The sequence below is a fragment of the Aptenodytes patagonicus genome, chromosome 2 (assembly GCF_965638725.1).
Source record: "Aptenodytes patagonicus chromosome 2, bAptPat1.pri.cur, whole genome shotgun sequence".
In the NCBI taxonomy this organism is placed as follows: Eukaryota; Metazoa; Chordata; class Aves; order Sphenisciformes; family Spheniscidae; genus Aptenodytes; species Aptenodytes patagonicus.
Genome location: NC_134950.1, coordinates 108,027,919 through 108,054,927, shown reverse-complemented (window position 1 = coordinate 108,054,927; position 27,009 = coordinate 108,027,919). Strand labels below are relative to the sequence as shown.

Genomic DNA, 27,009 nt, shown 5'->3' with positions numbered 1-27,009 from the left:
ATGAAACTAATCCACAATCACAAATGAAATACAGTTTTGGTTATTATCTGACTAATAAGAATGCATTGTCCATAACTCAATTCTGAACAGTTAATTGAGCTCTTTAAAAAATGGACCAGGGTGCACTAATGTTAAATTCAGATAACGGTGAATTTCTGATGAAGTTCAGGGGACATTCCAGTTACAATGAATTACAGGGCATTACATCAGACCTCTACTTATAGAGAAGCCAGACTGGGAAATAAAAAAAAAAGAGTACCTCACATAAAGTTGCCTTGTTTGCATGTGTGTGTATGTTACAAAGACAAACGCATATGAGAACGGGAACATGAGCATGTATATCTCTATCAGCCACTTCGTGGGAACTATTATTACATTAGACACCATTTCAGGAGTCTAAACTAAATTTCAGGAAGGTAAATGAAGCAATACTCCACATGACTTCCCTTGGAACTCTTGGCAAGGATGACAAAAAATACACCATCTCTTTTCTTCAACCTTACACAAAAAAGAGAAGGATCTTTCCTTCTTGCTCCAAAAACACACAAGAGAAATTGTCATATGGCAGTGCACCATGTTACTCTCCTAAGTATCTGTCCCACTGGACTGCCAAGGGCCACTGATTATCTTCACAGGGTGAAAGTATCTGCCTTCATGCCTACCCACTGCAAGAGCCAGAGCCCAGCCTTACAACCTTAACAAGGCTGCCCAAAGTAAGCACAAGGTTTATTCACAAACCAGTCCAAGAAGTACCCAAGTGACAAAAGTCAATAGACCCTTTTGAGAGCCAATACAGCTTGCACTTTAAATCTCCAAACTGAAAATATCTGACCAATATTAGTCTCTATATATACAGATATATATAGATAGGTAGATAAGAAGTTCTTTATTTTCACAATACAAGTTGCACAAAACAAGTTGAGGAATTGGTTAGATGGTCGCATCCAGAGGGCAGTGGTCAACGCCTCTGGATGCAACCAGATGAAGACTGGTGACGAGTGGCGTCCCGCAGGGGTCCATATTGGGACCGGTACTGTTTAATATCTTCATCAGTGACGCAGACAGTGGGATCGAGGGCACCCTCAGCAAGTTTGCAGATGACACCAAGCTGAGTGGTGTGGTCGACATGCCAGAGGGACGGGATGCCATCCAGAGGGACCTGGACAAGCTTGAGAAGTGGGCCCGTATGAACCTCATGAGGTTTAACAAGGCCAAGTGCAAGGTCCTGCACCTGGGTTGGGGCAACCCCTGGTATCAATACAGGCTGGGGGATGAAGAGATTGAGAGCAGCCCTGCAGAGAAGGACTTGGGGGTACTGGTGGATGAAAAGCTGGACATGAGCCAGCAATGTGCACTCGCAGCCCAGAAGGCCAATCGTATCCTGGGCTGCATCAAAAGAAGCATGGCCAGCAGGTCGAGGGAGGTGATTCTGCCCCTCTACTCTGCTCTGGGGAGACCCCACCGGCAGTACTGCGTCCAGCTCTGGAGCCCTCAGCATAAGAAAGACATGGACCTGTTGGAGCAGGTCCAGAGGAGGGCCACGAAAATGATCAGGGGGATGGAACACCTCTCCTATGAAGAAAGGCTGAGAGACTTGGGGTTGTTCAGCCTAGAGAAGAGAAGGCTCCGGGGAGACCTTATTGCAGCCTATCAGTACTTAAAGGGGGCTTATAAAAAAGATGGCGGCAAACTTTTGAGCAGGGCCTGTTGCCACAGGACAAGGGGGAATGGCTTTAAACTAAAGGGGGGTAGATATAGACTAGATCTAAGGAGGAAATTTTTTATGCTGAGGGTGGTGAAACACTGGCACAGGTTGCCCAGAGAGGTGGTGGATGCCCCATCCCTCGAAATGTTCAATGTCAGGTTGGACAGGGCTCTGAGCAACCTGATCTAGTTGAAGATGTCCCTGCCCACGGCAGGGGGGTTGGACTAGATGACCTTTAAAGGTCCCTTCCAACCCAAACTATTCTATGTTTCTATGAACATGCAACCCAGGACCAAAACCACCTATCACTCCTTGCTAATTTTTATTGCTCTGATTACTGTCACTCTCCCTTCTATAGGGCTGCTAGTCATGTTTTTTACAGTAATTCAAGTTAAATTTTTGTTTATTTCTATGCATTTTTCTGTAATCATGTTCATATTTCCTAGACTGTTAAAGAGACGAAGAAAGAAAAAGATCAGGGTATCACAAGGGACTATGGATTTGGGGGCAGTGGGAAGCCTTCTTTCAATCCTCTTCAATCAGCAACAGCTTAAACAGTTTAAAGAAAAAGGCAGAGCAGGATCAAGGGAAGAATTACATTTTCTCGGATACAAATGCCTAGAAAAAACAAATTAGAAAAAACATGGCCTTTGAGAAAAGTAGCAGGACAAATTGTCACGTCAGAGTTCATAACTTTCATGATTAAAACAATTTTGGTGGCTTTATAAATGATAAAATGCTAAAAACATAAATCAGTTATTTCTCTACAAAAAATAAACTATAGAATTTGAAATTAGTAAATTGTTTGGTCTAGCTTTACCAGCATTCAAGTGGCACACCACAGCACAGGAAACTAGTCTAAACAAGGATTTTAGACCATTAATACAAAATTCTGAAGCTTTGATTAAATCTGCACTCCACTGAGATGTTTAAGACAGCTTCTGGAAAGGTGAAGGAAAAAGCGTGCTGAATCAAACCCATATATAAATAAATTTTACTGGAACTGGAAAAAGGCATAGAGCCATCTGCCTACAATATTGGTTTCTCTGAAACATCATTTCAGACTAGCAAAGAATCAAACTGTATTATGTAAAGAAAATGTCTTTTTGGCTTAAGCATAGCAAAAATATCTTTCAGGTTGAATTAAGGATACATGCAATGTTCGCTAGGCAAAGGCATAAAGCTGGATCACACCCGATTCAGCAAAAGACTTCAGCAAATACTTAAGCTTAGTGATTGTAAGAGAATTTAAGCATTTGCTTACAAACTTAATAAAATCAGTCAGTTCTCAAGAGGGAGAATTAGCATACATGAAACAGGTCAAGAAAATATGGTCAAGAGCTTCCCCCTTCTGCTTTCAGTCCCACAGGACAGGAGATAGAAACTGGTTTTCAAATTCCCAGACTTCAGGAACAAAATTTGGCTAGAATCATGAGATGATGCCTTTCAATGCCCCAGCTCTATACCACATACGTAACTGACAGAGTAAAAGATGGCAAAAATGGTATCCCAGGACAGAGAGCTAAGTGAAAGCCTTGTGGTGGGACAAACAAGTATTCCTACATCATACACAGAGAGACATGCCCTGAGACAAAGCTACAAAACAAAGGAGACTCAAGCTCCCAGAACAAAATCCAGAGCAAAGCCCCAGGGCATGAGACATGCTGTAGCTTCAGAAACCTCAGGGAACACTAACTAGATATGTACATCTGAACAAAGAGTTATACAGAAACATTTCCAAGTTACACACGCGCAGACTGAGGCCATACAAGATAGTAATTACCTAAATGAACTGGGATTTGTACAGCAAAACAAAATTGTTTCAAGAATTCATTCTTACGATGTTTTTCTGAGTGAAAACAAAAACGCTGCCTTTTAAAGAGAGTTTTAAAATACAGTACATACAGGAATAGCAAACACTTTCCTCTAGAGTGGTTTTCTGCCCTCATCACTTTAAAGAAGAAAAGCACAGATGACTAAAGCACAAAAAAAACCCCAAAACTTTTATAGTAAATTGAGATAGTATTACATGCTGGTATAACATAATTTAAAAGGCTGGCTTTAGTTCTAAATAAGCCTGCTGCAAAACCAAATATATTACAATAGCTTAATCTATGCAAGGTCAATGACAAGTTTATGAGGGCTTGCCACGATCAGAAGAGGCATCACTATGGTCCAGCAAGTTAACACCACCCCAGTACCATTGAAGCAGGGCAGCATTTTTAGGCTCTCTTTTCTATCAACACGCAGGGAAGTATGGTTCATCAGGCCTCCTTGATGAGCACGCATATATGTCAGCAGGACAACATCTCACTATGAGTATGTACAGCCAGAATACTAGAAAAGTCACATTACAGATACAACCGTGTGTCTGTCTATTAACTTCTATCAAGTTTCTGAGGCTCAGAGTAACAGGGCTGTCCTAGCTCAGCACTGCCAATGCACACCACACTGATGGGTGCAGAAGAGGCCCATCAAGCAGTACGCAGGCAAAACAGCTGTCCTGAGAGACCGTACTGAAGTCAAATGCTTCTACAGACCCCGGTGCACACCAAGATCTCTGACGTTGCCCTGGCAGGGATGCAGCAGACAGTTTCACAAATAGGTTACGAGAGTTCACACAGTCTACGAGAGCTGAGGGACGTCTTCAGAGCAGACTGATCAACCAGCCCATTTACAGCACAGCCCACTCGGGCTCTATCTCCCAGGGCACAATGAGATCGCTTCAGTCCTGAGTAACCTCACTGCTTTTCATCTGAACAAGTTTGCCTGGGAGACTTGTTCACATATTCGTTGCTCTCTGTGTGAAATACTGCTTCCTGACATCTGTTCTGAATTTGTGGATCCTTAATTTCCATTAATTCATCCCTGTAGCCATGCACCCACCCTCCCCTTCAGGGTTAAATTGCAAACAGTAACCTGACAGAGATGGATATCTCTCTTAAGGTTTTGTATCCAGACATCTACTATGTTCACTTTTTTGTTTGTTTTTCTTTCCACAGACAATTCCAAGACAGTGGAGTTTGGGCTTTTGGTGCTTTTTTTTGTTGGGTTTTTGGGTAACTTTCTTCTACAGCTCATCCAATTTTCATGCTGGTATCCATCCACTCCATCTAGTGGATTTATGCTACATAATTTCAAATGTTATAATCTTTCTGCAACTAATATAATGGCACCGAATGAAACAGCCTAAATTGGTGCAAGCTAATCTCTGCTTCTTTTCTTTTTGTAACTTCAGATTTTCTTCCACTTGTGCCCTAGGTTTTGAAATATTACTACAATGCTTGCCTGCATTTGTTATTTGGTACTCACTGTTGTGTCGGGGCAACTGGAAAACCCTCACAGAACCGATTCAGGGTTCATACTACAAAGAAGCAGCTGATACCCTGAACAGTTCCAAAATATGATTCTTCCTTCATTTGTACCTTCTGATCAAATTCAGAGTCCACTTTATTTTCAGGTCTGCATAAACTTTATTTTCATGGATGATTTATATAACAAGAAATTTTTGTTTTTCATTTACAAGCATAATACTGGTATTGTCTTGACAAACTCTTGAAAACCTGCATTGTAGTGTTGCCAGCGTAAGGCCTGAGCTGCTGTTTTTACCTGAACACATTTATGACATTATCTGTTTTGTTATGGGGCTTTATGGCTAGACTTGCACGTAATAATGCTTTTATGAACACTCATGACCCCAGTAGTCTTTCCAGTAATGCTTTACTGTGCTGATGCATTATTCTTTTCCAAAATGACTACAGGATCTCTTAAGTGCAACATTCTTTGTTCCCATTCACTCCCTTTCCACGTGACTGTCAGCTGACTAACTTCTTACACATTCTGTCTTGGGGGATGTTTAACTAATGCAAAAAATAGTTACTCCCCATAAGCTGTGGACAGGGTAGTTTTATAGAAAATGCAGGGAGTAATACTTGTCTTGGAGGTAAAATGTATTCTAGGGAGAAAAGATACTTGCAGATCAGCTGGAGTCCATGAAACTCTTTCCACACACATGGATCTGAATCAGTGCATATGATTATGGCTACAGGTATCCTCAAGGTTGCCTGCAACATCCTTAGATGGTCTTACTATATTCTCAGTCCAGCTTAAAAACCACCAGAATCATTCCTGCCTTAAACTGATAACCAAATGAAAATACAGACGCCATTTTAGGCAATAAAGGCAAAATTCAGATCTGAATCAGGATGAACAATGTAACAAGATTATATATAACATTTCTGTGAGCCTCATATAAGTAGTCAGAAAAGACAAGACTCATAGAAACATTCTGAATTTAAGCTACTTGTTGGCTTACTACTTCTCTCAAAATCAGGAAAAAAGCCTCTTGTAAGAAATAATTGATTTTTCAATTTAGTTTTGTTCCCATACCTTATTTTTCTATCTTCTGTAATACACACGTCATTTCTTTTCAATTATTTAAAAACCATAAAATATACCAGTATCTCGATGATAGTTACACTACTATATACTTTTGGCACTCCATACAGTAGTCTTTTCAACACTCAACACCCTTATGCCTAAGAGCATAAATACTAGTTGAAATATAGTTTCCCATTTTTAACATATGGCACACATATGAAATTATTTGTCTCCAAAACAAGTTTAAAGAATTTGTTACCACAGTCTCCAGCATCATTTATGTACCATCACTTCTGGAAACTCTAAATCTACGTAGCACCTACCCAAGCAAATCTGCAAGCTACCAATGTTATCAACAAACCAAATTCTTCCCCATGGAAGCTGGTAGAATTCCATACTGCAAGTGCTACCTGGAGAACCAAAGCTGCTGTGCAAAGAGGGATCAATTACATCATCTGGTCTAATAAAACGCAGTTATTTCTACTAAACTGTTTCCCTTCTACTTCTAGACCACCATTACTATAGTATTATTACTAATGATTATTGAATGTATATAGTTGATTAAAACCTTCAAAAGGTAACACCTTACTTGCAAACTTAATTACCACTGCGTGTACTTTATCTTACTTCATGAAAAAACAAAATTCTGCATTTATTCAGCATACCACATAACACAGCGATTTTCAAATGCACAAGTACCACTTTCACTCAAAATGGGAGATGCTCATCCAACTGACACTTGTATTTACTAGAATTTCCTCAAATGGCCTGACAAATCTCCAAGTCCTTCACTAAGTAGAGGTTCTTCTCTTGAATTTAGTTATATTTCTTGGAAGCACTGAAACAAACAAATCCTTGCACAAGGCCAAACATCAGGTCAACAACACAGGTAGTAGGATTAGATCCATGGTCTCCAGAAGCTCAGTGCTCTAACTACAAAAATGCTGTCTTCATAGATAGCAAGTACTAACCAGAAGTTTTAGTTAAAAGCAGGGAATATTATCCCATGAGGGTGGTTCTGATAAAATACAGTAAAGCCCTCCAAGACTGCTAGATTTAGGCTGCAACACTCTGTAAATGTCTGATTTACACAAATCTAGGGATAGGGAAATTTTAAGTAATCTGAGACCATGGAAGTACTGATCTCACCTTGTGTGAAAGGGACTCAGAGATTTTAAAAACTAACAATAATCTAGTAATGAAACTAGTAGGCACTGAAAATAAATAAATAATATGCTTATACTTTTCATAATCCAATGCCAAAAGTTTGCCTTTAAATCTCTGTTGCTGTAAAAATTTTATGTATATATAGGTGTGCATATATATATACACACACACATGCTCACACACACACATAAGTGCATATACATATAGGGGTGTGTGTATACATATATACACCTTATTCACTCAGATACATTTTTTCTTTTCTGGTAGAACTGTGGTTTGTATTTCACCCACTTAACTTGCTGTTTTCAACTTGAAACATGTCCTCCTGTGGGAGGAATGAGAAATTTAACCACTGGTGCAGCTGTTTTGACTACATAGGGACCTGGTTTTTATTAATGGCAAGAACAATACCCCAGAAAAAAAAATATTCTTTTTTGACAGCTAGGCATCTGATTTAATAATCATCTTATTCTTAGTTGATACAGCTTTTTGTAGTCTCAACTTCAAATACATGTGGATCAACAGCAAGAAGGGAGGCAAACAAATATGCTTACCTTTTCTTCACATTTCCTGTGGCAGGCATACTTGCAAACTAAAACAAAAGTAAATAAAATATATGAGTAAAAGAGTGGGTGAATTCTCCCCTCCATTTCTTTAGATCAGCTTTCTACTAGAGTTCTAGCCAAACTTGTCTGTAAATATAAAAAGTATTTACATACTTCAAAACAAACCAAAAAACCCTAGAAAGAAATGCATTTAGTTTTTACCCATTCCTGAAAGATTAGTTAATTACAGCAATGTTATCAGATTTGTGCATTCCATCAGCTTCTGATAATGTATGTCTGGTTAAGCTTAATGGGCTGATTATCTTGACACCTACCTTTACAGCTTCACATGTACCAGAAGCGTTACCATCTAAATAGCACAGAGAGTGAGATCAAGTTGTTCCCAATGTAACCTGTGAATCTTAGTCATATCAGCAGTTCCAAAGAACTAAGAAAAGCAAGGTGACTTCAAACTCACAAGCAACCACGACTGTTCAGACTTTAATTTCTGATTGTGAAATACAGTTTACACAGTGTTGCAAACATTACTTCCAAGAGGTAAGCACTTGATTTCTTTTAAATTCCTGCTGACCGAAGAGCAAGAAAGGATGAATCATACTAGCAAGTTTAGATTCAGAAAACAGCACTTAGCTTAAAAAGTAGCCAGATGAGCAGCGATGTAACTATGATGCAACAGCATAATAGCTAGAATCTGACACAGGCTGGTTTTAATAGATTTTTCTATTTATATGCACTTCCTTCTTTACTCTGAAATTTGCTTTATTTCCATGCAATGTCTATCCTTTGGGTTACTGTGAGCTAAACTGTATTTTAAATTCAGGAAAAATTTACTTATTGAATCTCTAAGATCAGTAAGCCGCAGAATACCACAGAGGCTTAGCTGGAAGATTAACTGGGGCCTAATCTTAGAGCACTGAAGCTGAAAGCCATGCTCATTTCTCAGTGCTTCTACCAAGAGAAAAATATTCTACAGCCTCACCTAACAGTAAAGATACAACTACCAAGATGTGAGGTCAGCAAATACATGACCATGCCCATTTCAGATTCAAGTGCATCAACTGCTGAATGAAAACCCCTCATGCTTTCAGGGGAAAAAAAAAGTAAGGCTTACTGACCCATTTTCTTATACGATCTGGTAGGGGCTATGTTCACTTATTTTTCCCCAGCTGTAAGTTAGGAACAAGTTCTTTGTTCATAGTGCTTCACAGGATCAAGATTCTTTATTCTAAAAATGTATTAGTGTTCACACAAATACACTATCAATGCTAATAGTTAAAGCAATGATCAATAACCACATACCACTTACAAATGCTGTCAACCTTAAAGCAAATGGAAGATGGCTTTTAATCCATGAGAAAAAACTTCATTTTCTTGGGTGACAGCACGAGGGATGCCTAAATTCATTAAGTGATTTCATGTGCTGAAACTGCACATTTAGTAGAATCCATATTTTAAATAAGCATGATTAGCTTTGACTTTGCAAAAGGCTAACAGATGCTCTAAAAATACGCATGCATGCTGTTTCTTCTATAATCTACTTTGAGATCTCCTGCAAAATGTTGAAACAAACAAACAAAAAAAAAAAAAAAAGAGAGACACAATCACAAAAAGTAAAGAATAAAAGAGTAAATCTGTCAGGAAGCCCTGATATTACAGACAAGGTTCTCATCATCTTTACTGATGCTTAAGCCTAGATTTCTGGGGGGCAAGATGAAATATAAAACAAAAATAGATTTCATTCCATGACAACTTCCATGATTTTGCTACTGGAACCAAATCACAAATGTCACCAACAATACACAAAATCTTTATTAAAAAGACATAGATAACAGTAAATGCAGCCATTGAGTTTTTTCAGTTTCCAGGTACATGAAAAGTAAGAGTTTGCTGCTCTCGTGTAACACAACAGTACTGTCTTTGCTGGAAAGAAACCACTGAAGTCAGATGTGAGTTTAGCCTGGATAGCAACAAAACTGAATCTTGCAGCAGCATCCCATTCAAACTCATAAGCAACACCAAAATATGGCATACGAACTCCATACATAATTAAAGGGAGAACACTTTACAAACAAAGCATTGCTATATTTATGAGATTCAAAGGAAACAAAGACTAAAGCCTCAGGAGGTAATTAGCCAAATATACATCAGGCAAAGCTCTCTGACTGAAACAAACCGTGTATTTTTTCAGGTATTTAAATCTATAACATTCTGAGGATAGAGATCTGATTCATTCATAAAGACAGCTTCACTCCTCCTCAGCATCCAGAAATACCCTATTCATATCTAAATCCAGCACTTTCATGGATTAGACTGAGTTAAGTCATTACCTTCTCTACCTCACTGTCTAATAAAGATGATTACGATAATAAAACTGGATAGAAATAAGCACTTTGAAATGAGATCACTGACTGTCCAGATGCTGGGAGCAAACAAAGCCTTCCTTTGTGCTCAGAAGCAGAAAGGGGATTCTCCCCCTTCCCTCTTGGGTGAACGTCAAACTGCTCATTGCATACATTGCTCCTAAAATGCACACCAGCTACCTCCCAACAGAAATGGATCTTCAAGCGTAACCGATACAAACACCAATTCCCTTTTCCGGACAGGTCTGAATTTCACTAGCAGACAAAATCTCTGCCCAGAACAACAAAACTTAAAATGATTGAGCCCATTTTGACAGACTGTTCTTGGCATTTACCAGATGCTCAAGTGTTCAAAGCATTTCGCGTAATCTATGTATGTCCCACTGAGGTAGAGCAAACATCACAAGTTTTCATTTGCTGGTAAGGTAATCTTTTTATGTATAGAAAGATATATATATAAGTGTGTGTGTATAAACTTTTACAAATATATATACATGTGTAAACATATGTACACAAATATATACATGCATATGTACACATATACACACACTCCAAAAACCACAAAAGTCTTGTTTGTAGTAAACATAAATCCACTTGCTAAAACCAACTAAAAAAAAAAGCAAAAAAGAAAAAGGCTGTTAGCATAGAACATTGCTTAGGAATTAACAACTGATTGGAAGAAAGTATACCTTGGATCACTAACCTGCAGCCAATTATCAGTTTCTAGATGATAATTCCTACCAACAATTATATTGCTAGTGTGGTAGTCATGAGAATAAACTTTGAGATTGTTTTTAAAGCACAGATAGAATTAAGTCAGAGTACTTTTAAATTAATTTGTCCTTCTATTTTCTTGTCTCCTTTATTTCCCACACCTTCCATCCCTTCTCCAGAAGAGAAGGGGAAAAAATAGGAAAAAAAAAAATACACACACACGGAGGGGGGGGGGAGGGGGAGTATCACCAGCATTTGAAAGAAAGGGAGGTATCAAGAAAATACCATGAATTGGGTATGAGGAAGCATGCAGGCACATAAAGAAAGGCTGAATGGAATAAGGGCCATGTTGCAGCAGCCACAACTCTCCAAGTATCTGAGCATAGAAGAGTTAGTGGAGAGAAGCACCATTACCTTGCCAGGCACATCCTTTTACAATGCAATTCATATGGCTTTTTCTGCACTGTAGCCGCTAACATCATGAACAGTGAGAGATCCCTTCACCAACACTAGCAAATTAACCACTCACCCACAGAGAAAAATCAATTTGCTTGATATTTCGATACTTAGAATTCATCTTGCCACAGCTAATGCTATTACCTCACAGAACTATCCCACCTGGATGGTTGCACCCCCTCAGCCCAAGGCTGGTTTTGTCTCAGCCTAAGCATTTACAGTACTTGCAAAGAGATGGATTACCTCCATCATTAGATTGCCGGAGAGACTGAATCATATTTCAATATGCCAGCTGTTTTTATAGAAAGCCTTGAATAGTAGAGAGATGCATTTCCAGAAAATTTCTAAGGCCAAAAAAGCAGTATTATACCACAATCATGCAACCCATGTCTTTTCAGTGCAACAAACATGCAATGCAAAAACATATGAACAACTGAGCATACTCACAGCACATCAATTGTTAAGGAAAATACATGCCACTTACAGTTAAAAGATCTCAACAAGCAGCTTCTACCGAACGCTGGCATTCTTCAGGCAAAGCTTACAAGCGAAATAGCACTCAGCTCTTTTCAGGACTACAGCCCAAGTATATTCGAATTTAAAATGTGTCTGAAACAGTCTGGAGGACTTAATCAATGTCACACTTAGCAAGGCTACTTCAGTTCTTCAACTGAACAGCTGAATGTCTGCATCCCACACATCAGCTCTCATCAAATACCAGACTTTCCAAATTTGTGCTTAAGGATTGTGGCATCAGTTCCAAGAACAACTGTCCCAAGCTGGCTGGCAATGAAATGGAGGCCAAGCCATATTTAGTCAATATACTACACTTCAAAGCAGTTCCTAAACAATAGCTCTGAGAAACCATTTTTTTTAAAAGGGGGAGGAAAAAATAATTTAAAAAAAAGACATTTCTTTGCATCAAAATGAAGATGTGTTAACTCCTGCAAGTTAACAGTACTGCTGCCAGGGTATAGGCAGAAGGATAAGCATAGCGAATCATATTTTTCAGACTTAAGCTCCAAAATGTTTATGAAATGAAAATTCTACTTCTTACATTCATGCATAAGATGCTCTCTGAAAACCAGTAGCAATGTATTTACAAAGTAAGAAAGTACTTCTGTAAACTAACCACAGAATGATTTATGGTTTACCAGGACAAAGAGCTTAAGTTTTTCTCCATATATATATTCCATACAAACATTCTGTCACACTGTACGTGCAGTAAATATTAAAACATGACTAGTTTATAAGGACAACCTCGCACTTAACCACAGCTTTTATCAAGTGATTCTCCAAGTGATTCTTCTTGCGTGTTTGTTTTTAAACAACTATGTATGGCAAGGGTACAAACAAGGTAATTCAGAAATTCTCTTGGGGCAGAAACTTGCATATAAATAGAGAATCTAAGAGATGTAACTCAGTTTAATACCTTACTGATCCCTAAGAAAGATCACTTGCCCCAAAAGCATATTATATACAGGTCTTGATATTAATTTTTAAATTCCTGATGACAAAATAAATTAGGATACCGAATCACAGGCCTAGCTGCTTCCTTTCCCTCAGTATCTCCAACTCAGCTTCCCCAAAATGGACACGTGCTATTACAGCTATTTTTTAACAGTAATGGAAGAGTCCTTGATGATCTACAACAAAATGTAATCTAAACCAAGCATATAAAAAGATTTGTGTAATCAAGACTTAGTTTTTATAGTTCCCAATTCCAGTCTTCTCTCTTAATACCATGGAAAGATGGGTGTCCGAGTGTCACAGGAGTGGTAAAGCCCAGCCATTTTAGTAGCTACGCTAGTGATACCACTATTGAGCAACATCTCCCTCCTGCAGGAAATGTTTTGCACAAAATCCCAGGTCTGTCATTGGCTCTGAAGAAAACATGTTTTCCTTTTTTCAGAAACCAAATCAAGATGTTTTAACAAATGCATAGCAAGGCCACCACGACAGGGTCTTCTCCAGGCAGAGCTTGGTACAGAAAGACATCCATGACCAAAATGTCCCAAATGGAGAACTGTGCAACTTACTGTCCATTTATATTTTGACAAGGGTTTAGTAACATTATGATCAGACTATTAGACAAAACACTGACACACACACACTTTTCTGCTGACCTGTTTCTACCAGCTCTGCAACAATTCAACTCAAGACAAAGATCCAAAATGAAAGCAGTATGAAAAATAAGACACATGGAAATTATTAACTGCAGCATTAAAAATAAGATGGCATGCAGTTTTGCATGGGGCAGAGATACATTTGGGTGGGGGGTGAGAGAAGCGTCCTCTAGCTGGAAATACTGGGCTTTAGCTGCAAAAGTAAACACTTCTATTTTTAAGAAGTTAGAGTCACATGCCAAAGATGTCACAAGTCTAACAGCCACACTACAGCAACAACATCTGCTGGTGCATTTCCTGTGCCTCAAACATCTTCCTAGATTTTCTTTTGTTCAATTTTCATATTCAGCCAACCACTGTCTCTTCATCTGAATATTGCTCCCAGCACTTCATGACAGGGACTGCAGACATTGTTTTTGAAGATGAAGACTAAAAGACAGTTATGGGAAATTTGTGCAAAGCTTCGGCATTTTTTACTTGGGGTGGCTATACAGTGAAGAGTGTTGTGAATGAGTTTTCCCACACGTGAAATATTCCATTTGCTGTTGCTGACAACAGCAGTGGAAATCTTTATTAAGAGAAAAATATTTTGGCACTACTGCTGCAATAGTATGTCTGTTCTTTTCCTTTACTCCCACCTTCTTCCTGTCTTGTAGAAAGAATCTTGACCACCAAGGGGTTTTTGGGGTTTGTTTGGGTTTGGTTTTTTTTTCCCTGTGGAATTTATAGTCTAACTTTATCATTTTAACTGCATCCTGAAAACTCCTGGGTGGGGTTTTTTGTTTGTTTTTTGTTTAATTTCCCATAGATGCTGTTACAAAGGCAGAACATTAGCACACTGAAAATGTTTCCACATTTTTAAAAATAAAGTACTCATACAGCAACTTTTTCCTCACCTTTAAGGTGCACTTGCAAGGCAGGTAGGAAATGATTAAACCTTAATCCAGTTTGGAACCAAAGGTTATTTTTAGATCTCCTCCCTCCATCTGAACAGACAACCCCATATCGCCACATTTCATCCACAAAATCATTTCAACCAGACTAGGGTTTACTGTAGCCAGCAACCCACATGAAACACAAAAAAAAAAAAAAAAAAAAATGGCTGGACTGTCTCCAGGTTTTTCTCGCAGCTGCAGACAATGCAAGAACTGTAAGATCTCGAAAGCTTGCATGCCTGCAATGGATCCTGAAACCATATCCTGCATAAATTATGCTAAGAGCAAGGATCAGAGAAAAATAAGAGATTGGCTTAAAAAGGGGTGATCTTCAAAATAAGAAAGCCGATGTTGTTAAAAACTTATTTATGATGTGGGTAAGACCTAATGGGCCTGGAAGTTTTGAGTCACAGCTTTTCTTAAACTCCTACAGAAAACGTAAGTGACAACGACCTTCACCAGAAGAGAAAACAATATAGGCTATGCAAAGGAGGTCATCAACGTGATCCTTCAAGTACTTATACAGTTGTAGGCACGTTTTCCAAGGGTATTTTTTAAATCTCATTAATGACAATAGATGGGGACTCCGCATCAAATCAGCTAACAACTCCCAATCTTACCTATTTACAGGATTTAGATCCTGAATGTGTCTAAATGGAGTTATGTTTGTGGCCCAGCTTAGTTTCTTGAAGCTTTCTTCATGTACCAGAACAAACTCTTCAGCATTACTTACAACAGATTTCTTCACCCATCTCTTCTTTATTTAAACTTTATCTTCCTATACATTATTTCTGTCTCCCATGGTAGTTCCCACTCCTTGGGAAACCCCCCCCCCCTTGTTTTGAAGCCAATTAGAAGTGTGAGATTTTAGCCAAATGCATCAAGATTTACTTTGAGGTTCCTTTCCCCACATGGCATATCAAGTTCATCACACTCAAATTATATACTCTAATGATGGTAGCATTTCATTTCAGATTTTTGGGTTAGAGCAGACAAATTCTAACTTCAATTTACCCTTAGGAATTCTGGGTTCTCTTCAAGTGGACTAAGTTTATAAAATTGCAGGTATACCAGATCACATAGCAGTCATTGGTTTTCCTGGGAAAAAATGCAGGGGGGGCTACATGGGATCATATTTACTTTGGGGGGTGGGGTGTGTTTTTAATTTATTAGCTGTAATGAACAGAAGCTGCAGCTTTTTAGAAACCTTAGTGGTTTGAACTCTTAAATAAATTTTATAACCACAGATCAAACTCTGGCATGATTAAGTCGGTCCTCATGAGGTAAACAAAAAGGGAACTCTTGTTTTCACTACAGACAACTTTCTGAAACATAATCTATTATCTGTGATGCAGCTTGGCTGCTATGAACATTAAACATTCCACTAGAGGTTTTTGCCTTGTGTATTTTTTATTTTTAAATTAGCAGGAACTTACGTTAGAGATTTCTGCCAAAATTCCTCCCCCCTCCCCTAGTTCCCACTGGGTTAACAACATGCCAAAGGATGTCAATTTTACAGCTTCTCTCAGCTCCAGAGAGGACTGTGTTCAGGCAGGATGCTTATGTACCACTTGTGTAATGCCTACTAATTACAGTGGCTTCTGTATCTCTGTATGCTCCAGTAAGTCTTTATTCATCCTTCCCTTTCATGTCTTTGCTGTTGTTATGCACATAGCTTCCATGTTTCACTATTTAAGCTCTGTGCTGAAATATGAATGCATAGCTTGTACAGCTGGGTTAATTAGAGTACATTTTACTAATCCAGTGGAAGTTGCAATTTACTGTGTGCGCTTTTTGTCTAGAGAAGAGGGGTTGACCTTCCCAGGCTTCTGGTGTCACAGATGGGCTTGCAGTCCACGTTTCTCTTTCCAGCCTCCTCCTCCTCAGACCAGTACACTCTGTCACTCATGTCCAGGTCAACATCCACCCATTTCTGAGGGGTTCCTAAAAAGACTTCTCTGCTGCCACTAGATCAATTCATGCAGTCTCCCTTGGACATCCTCCCAGATGCCTTTCACAAACAAGGCTGACAGTCTAATGAGGTTTTATAGCAAGAGCCTGGGGTCCCTACCTAACCCAACCTTGCTTGGGCATTCCATAATCCCTCTTCCTTGGAGTTCACAGCAGCTACAAGCTATTAATCTGCTCTAGGCACAACAACAGACCACGCTCCTTGGTCCTACAGCCTGCATATCCTGGTTTACATGCAGTTGTCTGTCTGTCATATCATCAAATGTTGGTCGTAACTGAAAAAATACAGTACTAGCAAAATGAACTTCTAGGTCTCATTTTCCCACAAGTCCATATACCTTCTAAATTTAGAGGTAATTAGCAGTTAATTGCTTAGGAAAATAGTAAGGTTTTCTGGTTTGTTTGTCTTCTGCTGTTTCTTGACAAGTCTGAGCCATACATACAAGAGATCCATCATTACAAATCTTAAAAGTATTAATTGAAGCAGTTATCTTAAAACAGTCCCACGGAAGGCAGTACAATTTGCTGGATCAGCACTCAAGAAAACATGTAAGTGTACATACAAACATCATGCAGAAAGCAAGTGATGTGATGAAAAACCCTTTTAATTTGATGACAGTCTTTTCATTTTCTCAAAGATCTCCCGCGTTATAATATTAACATAATTATATGGGTATGCTTATTGCCATAATTAACCATCTTATGGTTAATTAACCAATGCCTATTGTCATAATTAGCCATAAGATGGTTATGTTATAGTTATGTTGAAATTACAGTTAATATATATCTCATAATACATCCATGTAAGTGCCTAGTAATACAGGATCTTATTTTACAAGGATGCCTCCATGGAAACCAGGGTGACAGAAACACCCCCACCCCACAAATACACACTACATGCTTCGCTGTTTAGAGTCAACTGTAATGCCACTGGCCCAAGCAGGATACAAATTCCTTTAGCATTTCTAGCTTTCTAGTTTGTCTGCCAGAACTGTAACCCCAGAAATGCTTTGCACATTATTAACGTACTAATATGTTATTACTGAACTTAGCACTTACTGAAAGATAGAGTATATAAAATCACCTGTATCATGTAAGATTATATATATGCATGTATTTACATACACAGTATACACAAACAAGCCTTAAGAACAGTTTGTCAGCTCCAAATGAGTCTCAATATAAAAAATGTATTTTGTCTTACCAGAAGCAATGAAATGCTTAAATGATTAAATACAGAGACCTCTTTGTATTGGGTAACTCCAACTAACCCAAAAAGACATTTTAAGTGGGTCGCTAGCTGTGACTACAAGCACAATCACAAACAAGCAGGTGAATTTCAAAGGAAAATATTAAACCTCTTTAAGAAGAAAAACAGCTCCAATTGTCTTCAAATACTCATCTATGATCTGTAAGTGGCTGGAAGCCCTTGATTAAACACAGATATTGTAATTTGATGAGAAAATGTACTTTCTATTATCACTTCAAACTACATGCTCAAGGAAACCATCCAGGACTTACTGTAAGCCAATCAACACTTGTATGAGACCACACGTTAACATGACTTACAAGACAGAAGTTACTATACAGATTAATTCTAAGTAAAGAAGGTCAATTTTATTCTTTATTACACTCAGCTTGCACACAATACCATGGTAAGCATTTCTCTGCTCACAATATAGCTAACAGTACATGCCAATGTAATTTAACACCTCTTTGGCTAGTGTTTATACATGGTGCAAAATATCAGGAAGAAAGCAAAACTCACATGTAGTCAAACCATCAAGAAAAAAAGCTTTCAGGAAAAAATAAAAAAAACTGAGGAACTAAAATTCTACAAGCGCTCCTACTGGGATCACTCCAACAGATATTCCCAAAACCAACACATTCATGGCTAGGCTAGATTAACAAAAAGATACACAGTTCATTCAAACTACCATTAATTGCTTTAAGTTCAAAATCTAGTTCATGGACTGCATGTAAAGCCTCACTAGCAGCACCTAAATAGGTTAGCTTAATCATCAGCTGGAGGGGAGGGGAGTTTCATCAACAGAAATATGCAAAGTGTTTCAATTCTTCATACTTATTTCACCCATCAGTGCTCTAAGAGCTATGAAATAATAGCATTATTTAAAACTACTCGAATTTCCCAAATCTGACCTCCATTTTTTAAATTGCCAGAAAAGTACTTTCTAGAGATTGGGAAGATTCAGAGCATCTAAAAAGCTCTCTGTTCTACACTAACAGTCATTTGATCACAACACAACGAAGATAAATGATAATTTTAAAAAGCAAAGGAAAATAAAGTAAAATAGAAATAAAAAAGAAATTTATATTTTACATATATAAAATATAAAAGAAATATAATAAAATAGAAATACACATGGAAAATACATAGAAATTACATCATTATGACAGCTTGTTTAAAAATAAAGTAAAATACTGAATATTCAATATGTAGGGTAAGTAGCTTAAAAAAAAATAAAATCAAAAGGCTTTTGTAACATTGCAGGCCTCTGGCTAACTATGTAAGTGTGCATGATTAGGATGCATATATGCTTAGCCCTAAATTAAATTGAACTGTACTACAGGGAAGATCAAACTAGAGCTCAAAAGCATACGAGTTTGAGGTAATGCTGAAGAGATATGGGGAGTTATGTGGTTCTCAGTTTACTGCAGAATGTGCAGGTACTGTAGAAAATCAACAGCTGTTTGTCTTTTCTTCATAATGAGAAGCTGCATTAAAGACACAGCCCAGCTACAAACATGCTTACCAGGCAGGGAGACAGCCAGGAGCTTCCCCTTCTTCAAATCTGCCTTTCCTTTTTGCCACCGTTTCTGTAAGCTTGTTAAAAATAAATTCACTGTAACTGAGTATGCTTTACTGAGGTGGACTGAAGTATACAAGGACAAAGGGACATCATTCAAGCGTACCTTTCAGTCAATCATTCATTTTTCATAGGAAGCTTTTAGGCACTGCATTCGACCTGGCTACTAGCAAAGGACACATTTTGCAAGACAGGGCTAAACAACACACCCCCAAAATGCCACATAGTAACGAAAACTTATCTAACCAACACAACACCCAGTTAGGGCTGCCTTTTTTTTTTTTTCTTCTTACAACAAGTAGGTGATTCATTGCTAGATAAACAGGAAATACTTCATAGTGACCAATCTGGAGCCTTTCCCCTCCCCTCATTTCTCTTGACATGTAACTTTCCTTTAACTGATAAGAAATTATAGTCTGGAAGGAACCTGCAGTCTGTACAAAGAGCTATTATTTTCTGAGGAGAAACTGTTAAAAAGCAAGATTTTCTCATTAATACACAAAGGAACTTTATTTCTTCTTAACTAAAGACTTTTCTTCTCTCTCCCCTCAACACCAGCTTGCTCACTTTCATTCAGCAACATCAGGGAGAATTTACCAGAAGCAGCAGCACCAGGGTTTGGCTCTGAAACAGCTGGTTTATTTTTCTTCATATTAATAGAGTTTCACAGTACTAGGGTACATTTCAAGTACTGCAGTGCTGGCAAGGGAACAGACAACTTTTAGTTCTATCTGTTCCAAAACTCTGCTTTATAAAGCCCATGCTGTAAGTTAAAATACAAATGGGTTCTTATTAAATTGAAACTACTTGAAGTCATCACTTCACTCTGTGCAACTCCTGTTGCTCCCATCCCACAGGTAAGTATCAAGCAACTAACAATCAAAATGTACCAGCACCGAAGAAGGATGGTGGGTCTGCCTGGTGCTCACATCAACAAAAGGGACTATCAAGGGGCTCCTTCTGAAAATTGCACCCAGAAACCTAGAGAAAGTTATCCCAGACAGACTTAGATATGGACACGGATGTATCATAGCCATGAATGTATTGGTCTGGGGAGTCTGTTGGAGGAATCCCAGTAGGAGCACTTGTAGAATTTTAGTTCCTCATTTTTTTGTTTTTTCCTGAAAGTTTTTTTCCTTGATGGTTTGACTATATGAGTTTTGCTTTCTTCCTGATATTTTAAACCATGTATAAACACTAGCCAAAGAGCTGTTAAATTACTTTGGCATGTACTGTTAGTTTCTGTATTTCAACCAAAGCTATTACACATTGGGGTAAAAGGAAAAAACTTGCTCAGACTCATCCTAACCTCTGACCTGTTTACCAGACATATAGTGAAGCTCTTAGCACTTTTGGTAGGTAAGCACACTGACACAGCTTTTGCAAATTTGAGACTTCCAGCTCTGGGCTGTGAGAACTCAAATCCAGAGCAAACTGGCAAATATTTTCTTGTATTCCCACCCCCAAGGCCTTCCCCTTCAAAATACTGATTCTCTCCTGGTACAGTGCGTTTTAAACTGAACCTGATCAATAGAGTCTTTAGGCAGTTCCTTCACTAAGCAGGCTTCCTTCCAACAATACTATTTCTGCTAAGTTGAAAACAACTAAACCCTAAGAACTTTGGAACCAACCTCCAGAAGGACAGACAGAAGAGCTATGTTAAATACATACATACATAACTACCACTCCTATGATGGTAACTGTCATGCTGAACTAGTGAGGTATTTTACATTTTGCTGTTCATCTGCAAAGCCTGTACCTTAGCTCAGGAAATGGCCACATTCCTTCCACATCCAAATCTCTCACCTCCCTCAAACCCTCAGAGGGATCCTAAGGTGTCTGAAGAATATGGGAGGGAGGGAGGAGGTGGGAGAAAGAGAACCATCTAGAACTGGGAAGTGGTGCAAACACCTCTAAGTGAAAACAGCAACAGATGAAGAGACAATAACATTCTCTTATAGGAGATAAACCACGCGTGCAGCAAATAGACTGTTTTATTAACATGGAATAACAGGAGTTGAACATTAACCAGGCTAAACCAGTACAGGGGATCAAAACCCCTATCCCTGGACAACTGCAGAAAGGACCTATTGAGCTTTCCCAAGATTTAATTCCACCACAGGTATCCCATGGAGAAGAGGCAAGTATGCTCAATTCTACCCAGCAAGGGAGAACAGAACAGTGAGGGAAAACAGCAGTAAGGAGGAGGCAGCAATGCCAGACACAGCTGAGTCTCTGTAGTCTGCACATTCAGGAGGACGACCTCTTTAGTGTTTCTATGAGTGATTAGACTGAAGGACTAAGGATTAGACAGAGCATAATGCAACTGGAAAAATTAAAGTAAATAAATAGATGGCTGCTCTTGTGAATTTTTGCAAATTAATGCAGAGAAAACCTTCATGCCTCAGCGAGTGAGGGTCACACACTTCTTCATTTGGAGACTGAATTCCAGAGACATCTGTCACCCACTGTGCACACATCACTCACATGCTCCTCAGAATGCCTCCACAGGCATTGCCTTATTCTGGAACCTGCCTGAATAGCACAGTAATAAAAGCACATCATTATACAAGTCCAATTACCTACTACAGCACCCCACTCCCTGACAAAAGCAGGGAACATTATTATACAAAGGAAGGAAATAAACCAAGGTAACATTTATACTTAGTCCAGGGGGAATTCCAGAAACATGGCTTCCTAAAAACTTTAACATTAATATAAAATTAATTTCCTTTACACAACAAGAAAGTAAACAGCACATCATATGTTACTCACCTCTGCAGGAAATGCCTTGGCTATCAATTACTTGTTTGCAGATTCCACAAATTTTGGACTTCTTAAAAGACTTGGGTTTGAAGGTGTGAGACCTTGAAGCTGTTTCTTGAGGCTGAAAGCAAGGGGAATAATATCAGACTCTCCCTCAGCTTTTGAGTCATACTTTTAAGTGAAATATAGATAATTTTAAATTAAATGTAACAGTAGCGTGTCAGTAGTATAATAATAGTATGTCAAAGTGCTCTCTCTCTCATCCTCACTCTTATTCAATATCATGAGCTTTCCACTCTCAAGTGTGGGAAGCAACAGAGTGTGAGGACCCTCTCGCATATCAGGACACAGACACTGTAAGACATTCTAGATCATAACTTTAGAATTCACTCTATGTTATGAACCAACATCCTTCTGACCTAAGGTCTTAGCTACATAAAAACGTGCATTGGTTCAGCTTAAACTGATTAAAAACAACATAAGTAATGCCCTATCACAGTAGCCAATTTAACTCATCTGGTGCAGAAGACACCTTGGGCTTTTCATTTAGTAAGTGAAAAGTGTCCATGCAGGCTGACTTTGGCACAGATTGCTAACTTTAAAATCACTTTTGCTTCTTTCCTGCATAAGAAGAGTACACTAGTTTAAAGTAACATTATTTCCACAGTGTGTTACAGTAACTGAAATATCATGTTTAAAATATAATGCAATAATGAAATTTCTAATTGGGGACAGAACTGCAAAAGTCAATACCATATATGTGATGGATATTATATGGCTTCTGTAACTTAGGAAACATTTAGGTAACACAACAGAGGGGGCTACCAAAAGCCTATGACAGAGTCAGTATCTCCTCTGGAAGATAGATTGGCAACTGGAAATATCAGTTACCTCTTCAAAAAAAAAAAAAAATATATTTCACCAGACCATGAAATTCCCCAAATGATTCTTCATGTTCCTCATTTTCATTTCACATTTGCACTTTACCATCCTTAAATTCAGTACTGCAAACGGGCTTGCATTCAACACTTCAACACCTGCACTGAGCTTTAGCAGCACAAGTGTCTAGAAGCAGAAAGCTGTCCTGCCACATGAGGCCAGACCAGGCCACTGCAGCGCCAGGCTTCCACCCTTACGTCTAATGAGAGTTTCCCAGCGTGGTGCAACACACAGGTCTATGGCAATAACTTAACATGGGATTTCTTTGTGGCTTTGAACAATTCAACATGTAGCTCTAGGCAAAATGTTTACTGTCTTCAAAAACGTCTACAACACAGCTGCTCGTCAGGCACAAGAACAGTCATAAAAAAAAAAAATTGATGTCACATTCCGAGTACTGCTTTCATGTGGGCCTACCTGAAACTCCAGAGGAGCCCCAAGGAATACAAATGGCAGCGTCTGACCGCCCTGAGCAAGCCTGGGTGCTCGGAGGCCACGCTCACCAGTGGAGATGTACAGTCAGCCTGATCTTAAGAAGAGCTTCAGGAAACATTGTTGGTCTTACCCACAGTGTAAAGCCAAGATAATTAACATAATTCCATAAACACCACAGTAGAAATTACTTAGGCTGAAGGAATAAAACTCAGGCTGGACTCTCAGGAAAATCTTTCCACCAGTGAAGTGTATTAATCAGCAGAAATTAGTGAGAGAAATAGCAGAATAGCTCATGTCCTCGAAAGGCTGAAGCAGGGGATGAAACACGTGAGAAATAAATTTGAATTGTGATTACAATGCTTCATTAGACACTTCGATCACTCACTGTAGAAGCTGAAGTCACAAATTCCCCTGTATCACCCACTGCTGACATTTGTATCATGTTACTTCAGGTTAAATCGGAAGATGTTGTCAGAATTACGATTCGTATTAAAAGTAAACCATAAAGAAAAAGAACAGCTGAACTCCAGAGTTATGTAGGAACACACTTGATGGCAGACAGACCAAATTTATTAGTTTCGAAAAATCTCTGTCATGATTGGGTTTTTTGCATTTGAAAATATGGGAGATGTTTTTGAAGAGACAGAGGTCCAGGAGGAAGGAAAAGCGTCATTACATCCAGGTAACTTCACTAATCTGATGTGAGGAGGTTCTGCACCATAATGGGTCCAGGCATTGTGCCCGGAGCTGCAAGCCCCTCATCTCCACAGCCTCTTCTATGTAAAAAAAAAAAAACAAACCCAAAAAACAAAAAACACAAACAAAAAAAACCCCACAACAACCCAACAACAAAAAACAACCCCAAAACCAACCAACCAACCAGCAATGCCATCATCTCTGCCAGTTGCTCCAATTTCTCTGCTTTGTAGATATTGAGACAAAAACAGAATTCTTGTTTTAGATTTTAACCGCTCTTCTTCCCTCCAGAGTTCTACTTCTGGGTAAAGTTTACAGGACATGTCTGCGACTCTCTCTGAAAAGGACAGTTTTGCAGAGCTTGCAGTTTTGAAGAAATTCATGGATAAACTTCACAGAAAGTTTATTCTGTATCTAGGCCTGCTTCTCCTTGTTTCCTAACTCCCAAACAACTTCTTCGCAAGCTTTGACGCTTGCACTGTTCCAAAGCAAGACAACTGTCACAAGAACTCACTGTTTAGATACTGGAGTTTAGTGTAAGTAGATCTTGACATTAATTGACCAACTAGTCAATCTCTCCATTTCATCTGTAATGTAAACATTAAATAAATTAATTTTCCTCTGTGGCATTTTGGAAATATTCTGCAATGCAGCCTTTGCATCTGAATTAGAAAAATGTGCATTTTTTGTTCCCTGTTGTTTTTTAAGTACATTCCACTATGGGCTCTCCAAGCAATTCAGTTAAACAGTTCATTTAGGAGATTCAGTACTCAGCCATTTATACAAGAACTCTGCATAATCTACTGTGAAACCTAGAGGAGCCTAGACCAAGGTTTCTTTGTTGTCACCTGGTATAGCTTTTGTGGTTCTCCACTAAGGAAGATGCCAAGGAAAAAGAAAAAAAAAAAAGAAAAAAAGAAAGGAAAACAACCACGGCAGGCAGCAAGCAATGCTAATTTTATGAGGCTCAAGACAGGAATCTAAACTGTATGTAATTGTTAGGAAAGAAAACTGGAAGAAAACAGTGCAGAACCACAGGTTACAAACTGAGTTTTTGCCCGAGGAAGAGGCTATAATTACGCCTGGTCTCAATTGCTAGCATTATGAAACTCTCTTTTGTTTACCACACAAGGAAATATTTTTGGCCATGGTCTACTCTCTATGGCACACAAATCTAATGAAGCTGAAAGTTTATCCCAGACTTGCATCAATGTAACACAGCAGACTGTGTAAAGATTTACATGGGCATCCTCAATATGGTGAATTTCAAATACTTCTCATCACTGAGCATTTTCATTATGTAGCAACATGCTGATCATCATCAGATAAACAATTCACAGCAAGTCTGTCGAAGACTTTTGAGACACATAATATTTTGAGAAAAGCAGTTCACACAAAAAACACACTCCAGATTTCAAATTAAGCCAATACACACTAATGCACTCAAGATGCCAAAAACCAAGTTGTGTAATACTGATAACAGCAATTCCTCCTTGGCAGAGACTTAACACTGGTTCATTACACCTATGGAAGGGGCATTCACAGTGTTATTCCCAAATAATCATACTACATCATAACAGTTAATTATTCAGTGAAGAACAGAACCAAGCAACGTTTGTTTATTTCAACTCCATGTTTCCAACATGTAAACTGCAATTGGGATAATGTTCATTCTTTAAAAAGACAGTCACAGGGCTTAGATCTTTTATCTAAGAATCAAGCAAATATTGTAAAATTAAGCCTGTTTAAATAATCTTCAAGAAAAGTGTATAATTATATTCACATACATGCTCAATTAAAAAAAGAATAATCAAACTTAGCTGATTATTTATTACTTCTACAGAATCTGTTCCCTCCAAAGTCATCCAGGCAGTGACTAAATTATACTTAGGAAGAAATACAAGTCTCAACAAAAATAATTAGACTTTTAAAATGAAATTGTTAATTCCAGATGTTACTCTATGTGGAGAAAAAAAAGCCAAAAACTGCTTGTACATTATTTCTCCATCTCCAAAACTTGTAACAATCCATGCCATATATTCTAGCTAAGAGAAAATTATAAAGTTGCATGCAAAACCCCATAAACTTTCCGTATGTCAAACTCTACTCCTGCTGAATTTACATGGCCCATAAAACCCCTCTTAGCACAGCAGCAAAATCATATAAAGCAAAGATATGTTTTGTTCACTTCCCGACCATGGTCATGCAAACATGATCCCTTTCCCCTATCCTCTCTCTAAATCACTTGCCAACCAATACTGCCATTTCCTGGGACTCTCTTTGTGCATTCTTCTACTCTCCACGGTAGCTTTAAATCCACTGGCTGATATAATGCTTATGACTATTATTTTAAATACATGGAGGGAGGGAGTAGCAGTGTATTAGCAGAATGGGTATTTCACCACCTTTTACGGGCTAGGGAAATGCCCATAGGGGATGTCCAAAAGAAAGTTCAAATAAGGGATGACTGAAAGCAGTCGTCATGAAAAGGCTGAGCCCCAGTTAAAAAACCTTTGCAAAACTGAGTGATACATCTGTTTCTGTAAGATTGCTCCAAAAATAAATCACACTACTAAAGAAAAAAACAGCACAGCTAGCTCAGGGGAACGCCAGACAATTCACCCCTTTTCAGCCCTTTCTGTTAAGGTTACTCGTCATTACTTCTGTCACCTCTCTACTTCCTCTCCTCCCATCTCTTACACGAAGTCTGCACAGCGAAAGTCCCATGATTTCTGCACAGTTACTCAGAGGTCCCATGGAGAAATCAAAGAATAAAATCCCATCAGGTTACCTGCAGTTCCCCGTAACTAGCATTCCTGAAGCGAATACTGATGAGACAGGACTGCCCAGAATACAACAGTTGGTATTACACAAAATAGTTTAGAGCTTTTCTCTTCCCTCCCCATAGCAAAAAGCATTTTTAACTTTCCTACTCCTGAACCAGTGTTCCACATTTGCTGCAGGT

General features: G+C 38.6%; 1 protein-coding gene across 8 annotated transcripts in view; it reads right to left on the bottom strand.

Moving 5' to 3' along the window:
- The window catches only part of TNS3 (tensin 3), a 252,479-nt gene that overhangs the window by 167,236 nt on the left and 58,234 nt on the right, over positions 1–27,009 (bottom strand). For 7 of the 8 annotated variants that reach the window (XM_076330716.1, XM_076330717.1, XM_076330718.1 and 4 more), the window contains 2 exons: positions 21,984–22,095; positions 7,807–7,844 (listed from right to left, as the gene is read on the bottom strand). In XM_076330716.1, the coding sequence (XP_076186831.1) occupies positions 7,807–7,844; positions 21,984–22,095 (150 nt within the window). Of the gene's footprint in view, positions 1–7,806; positions 7,845–11,832; positions 11,852–21,983; positions 22,096–27,009 lie in introns of those variants that run through there. The other variant, XM_076330724.1, reaches the window with a different exon arrangement.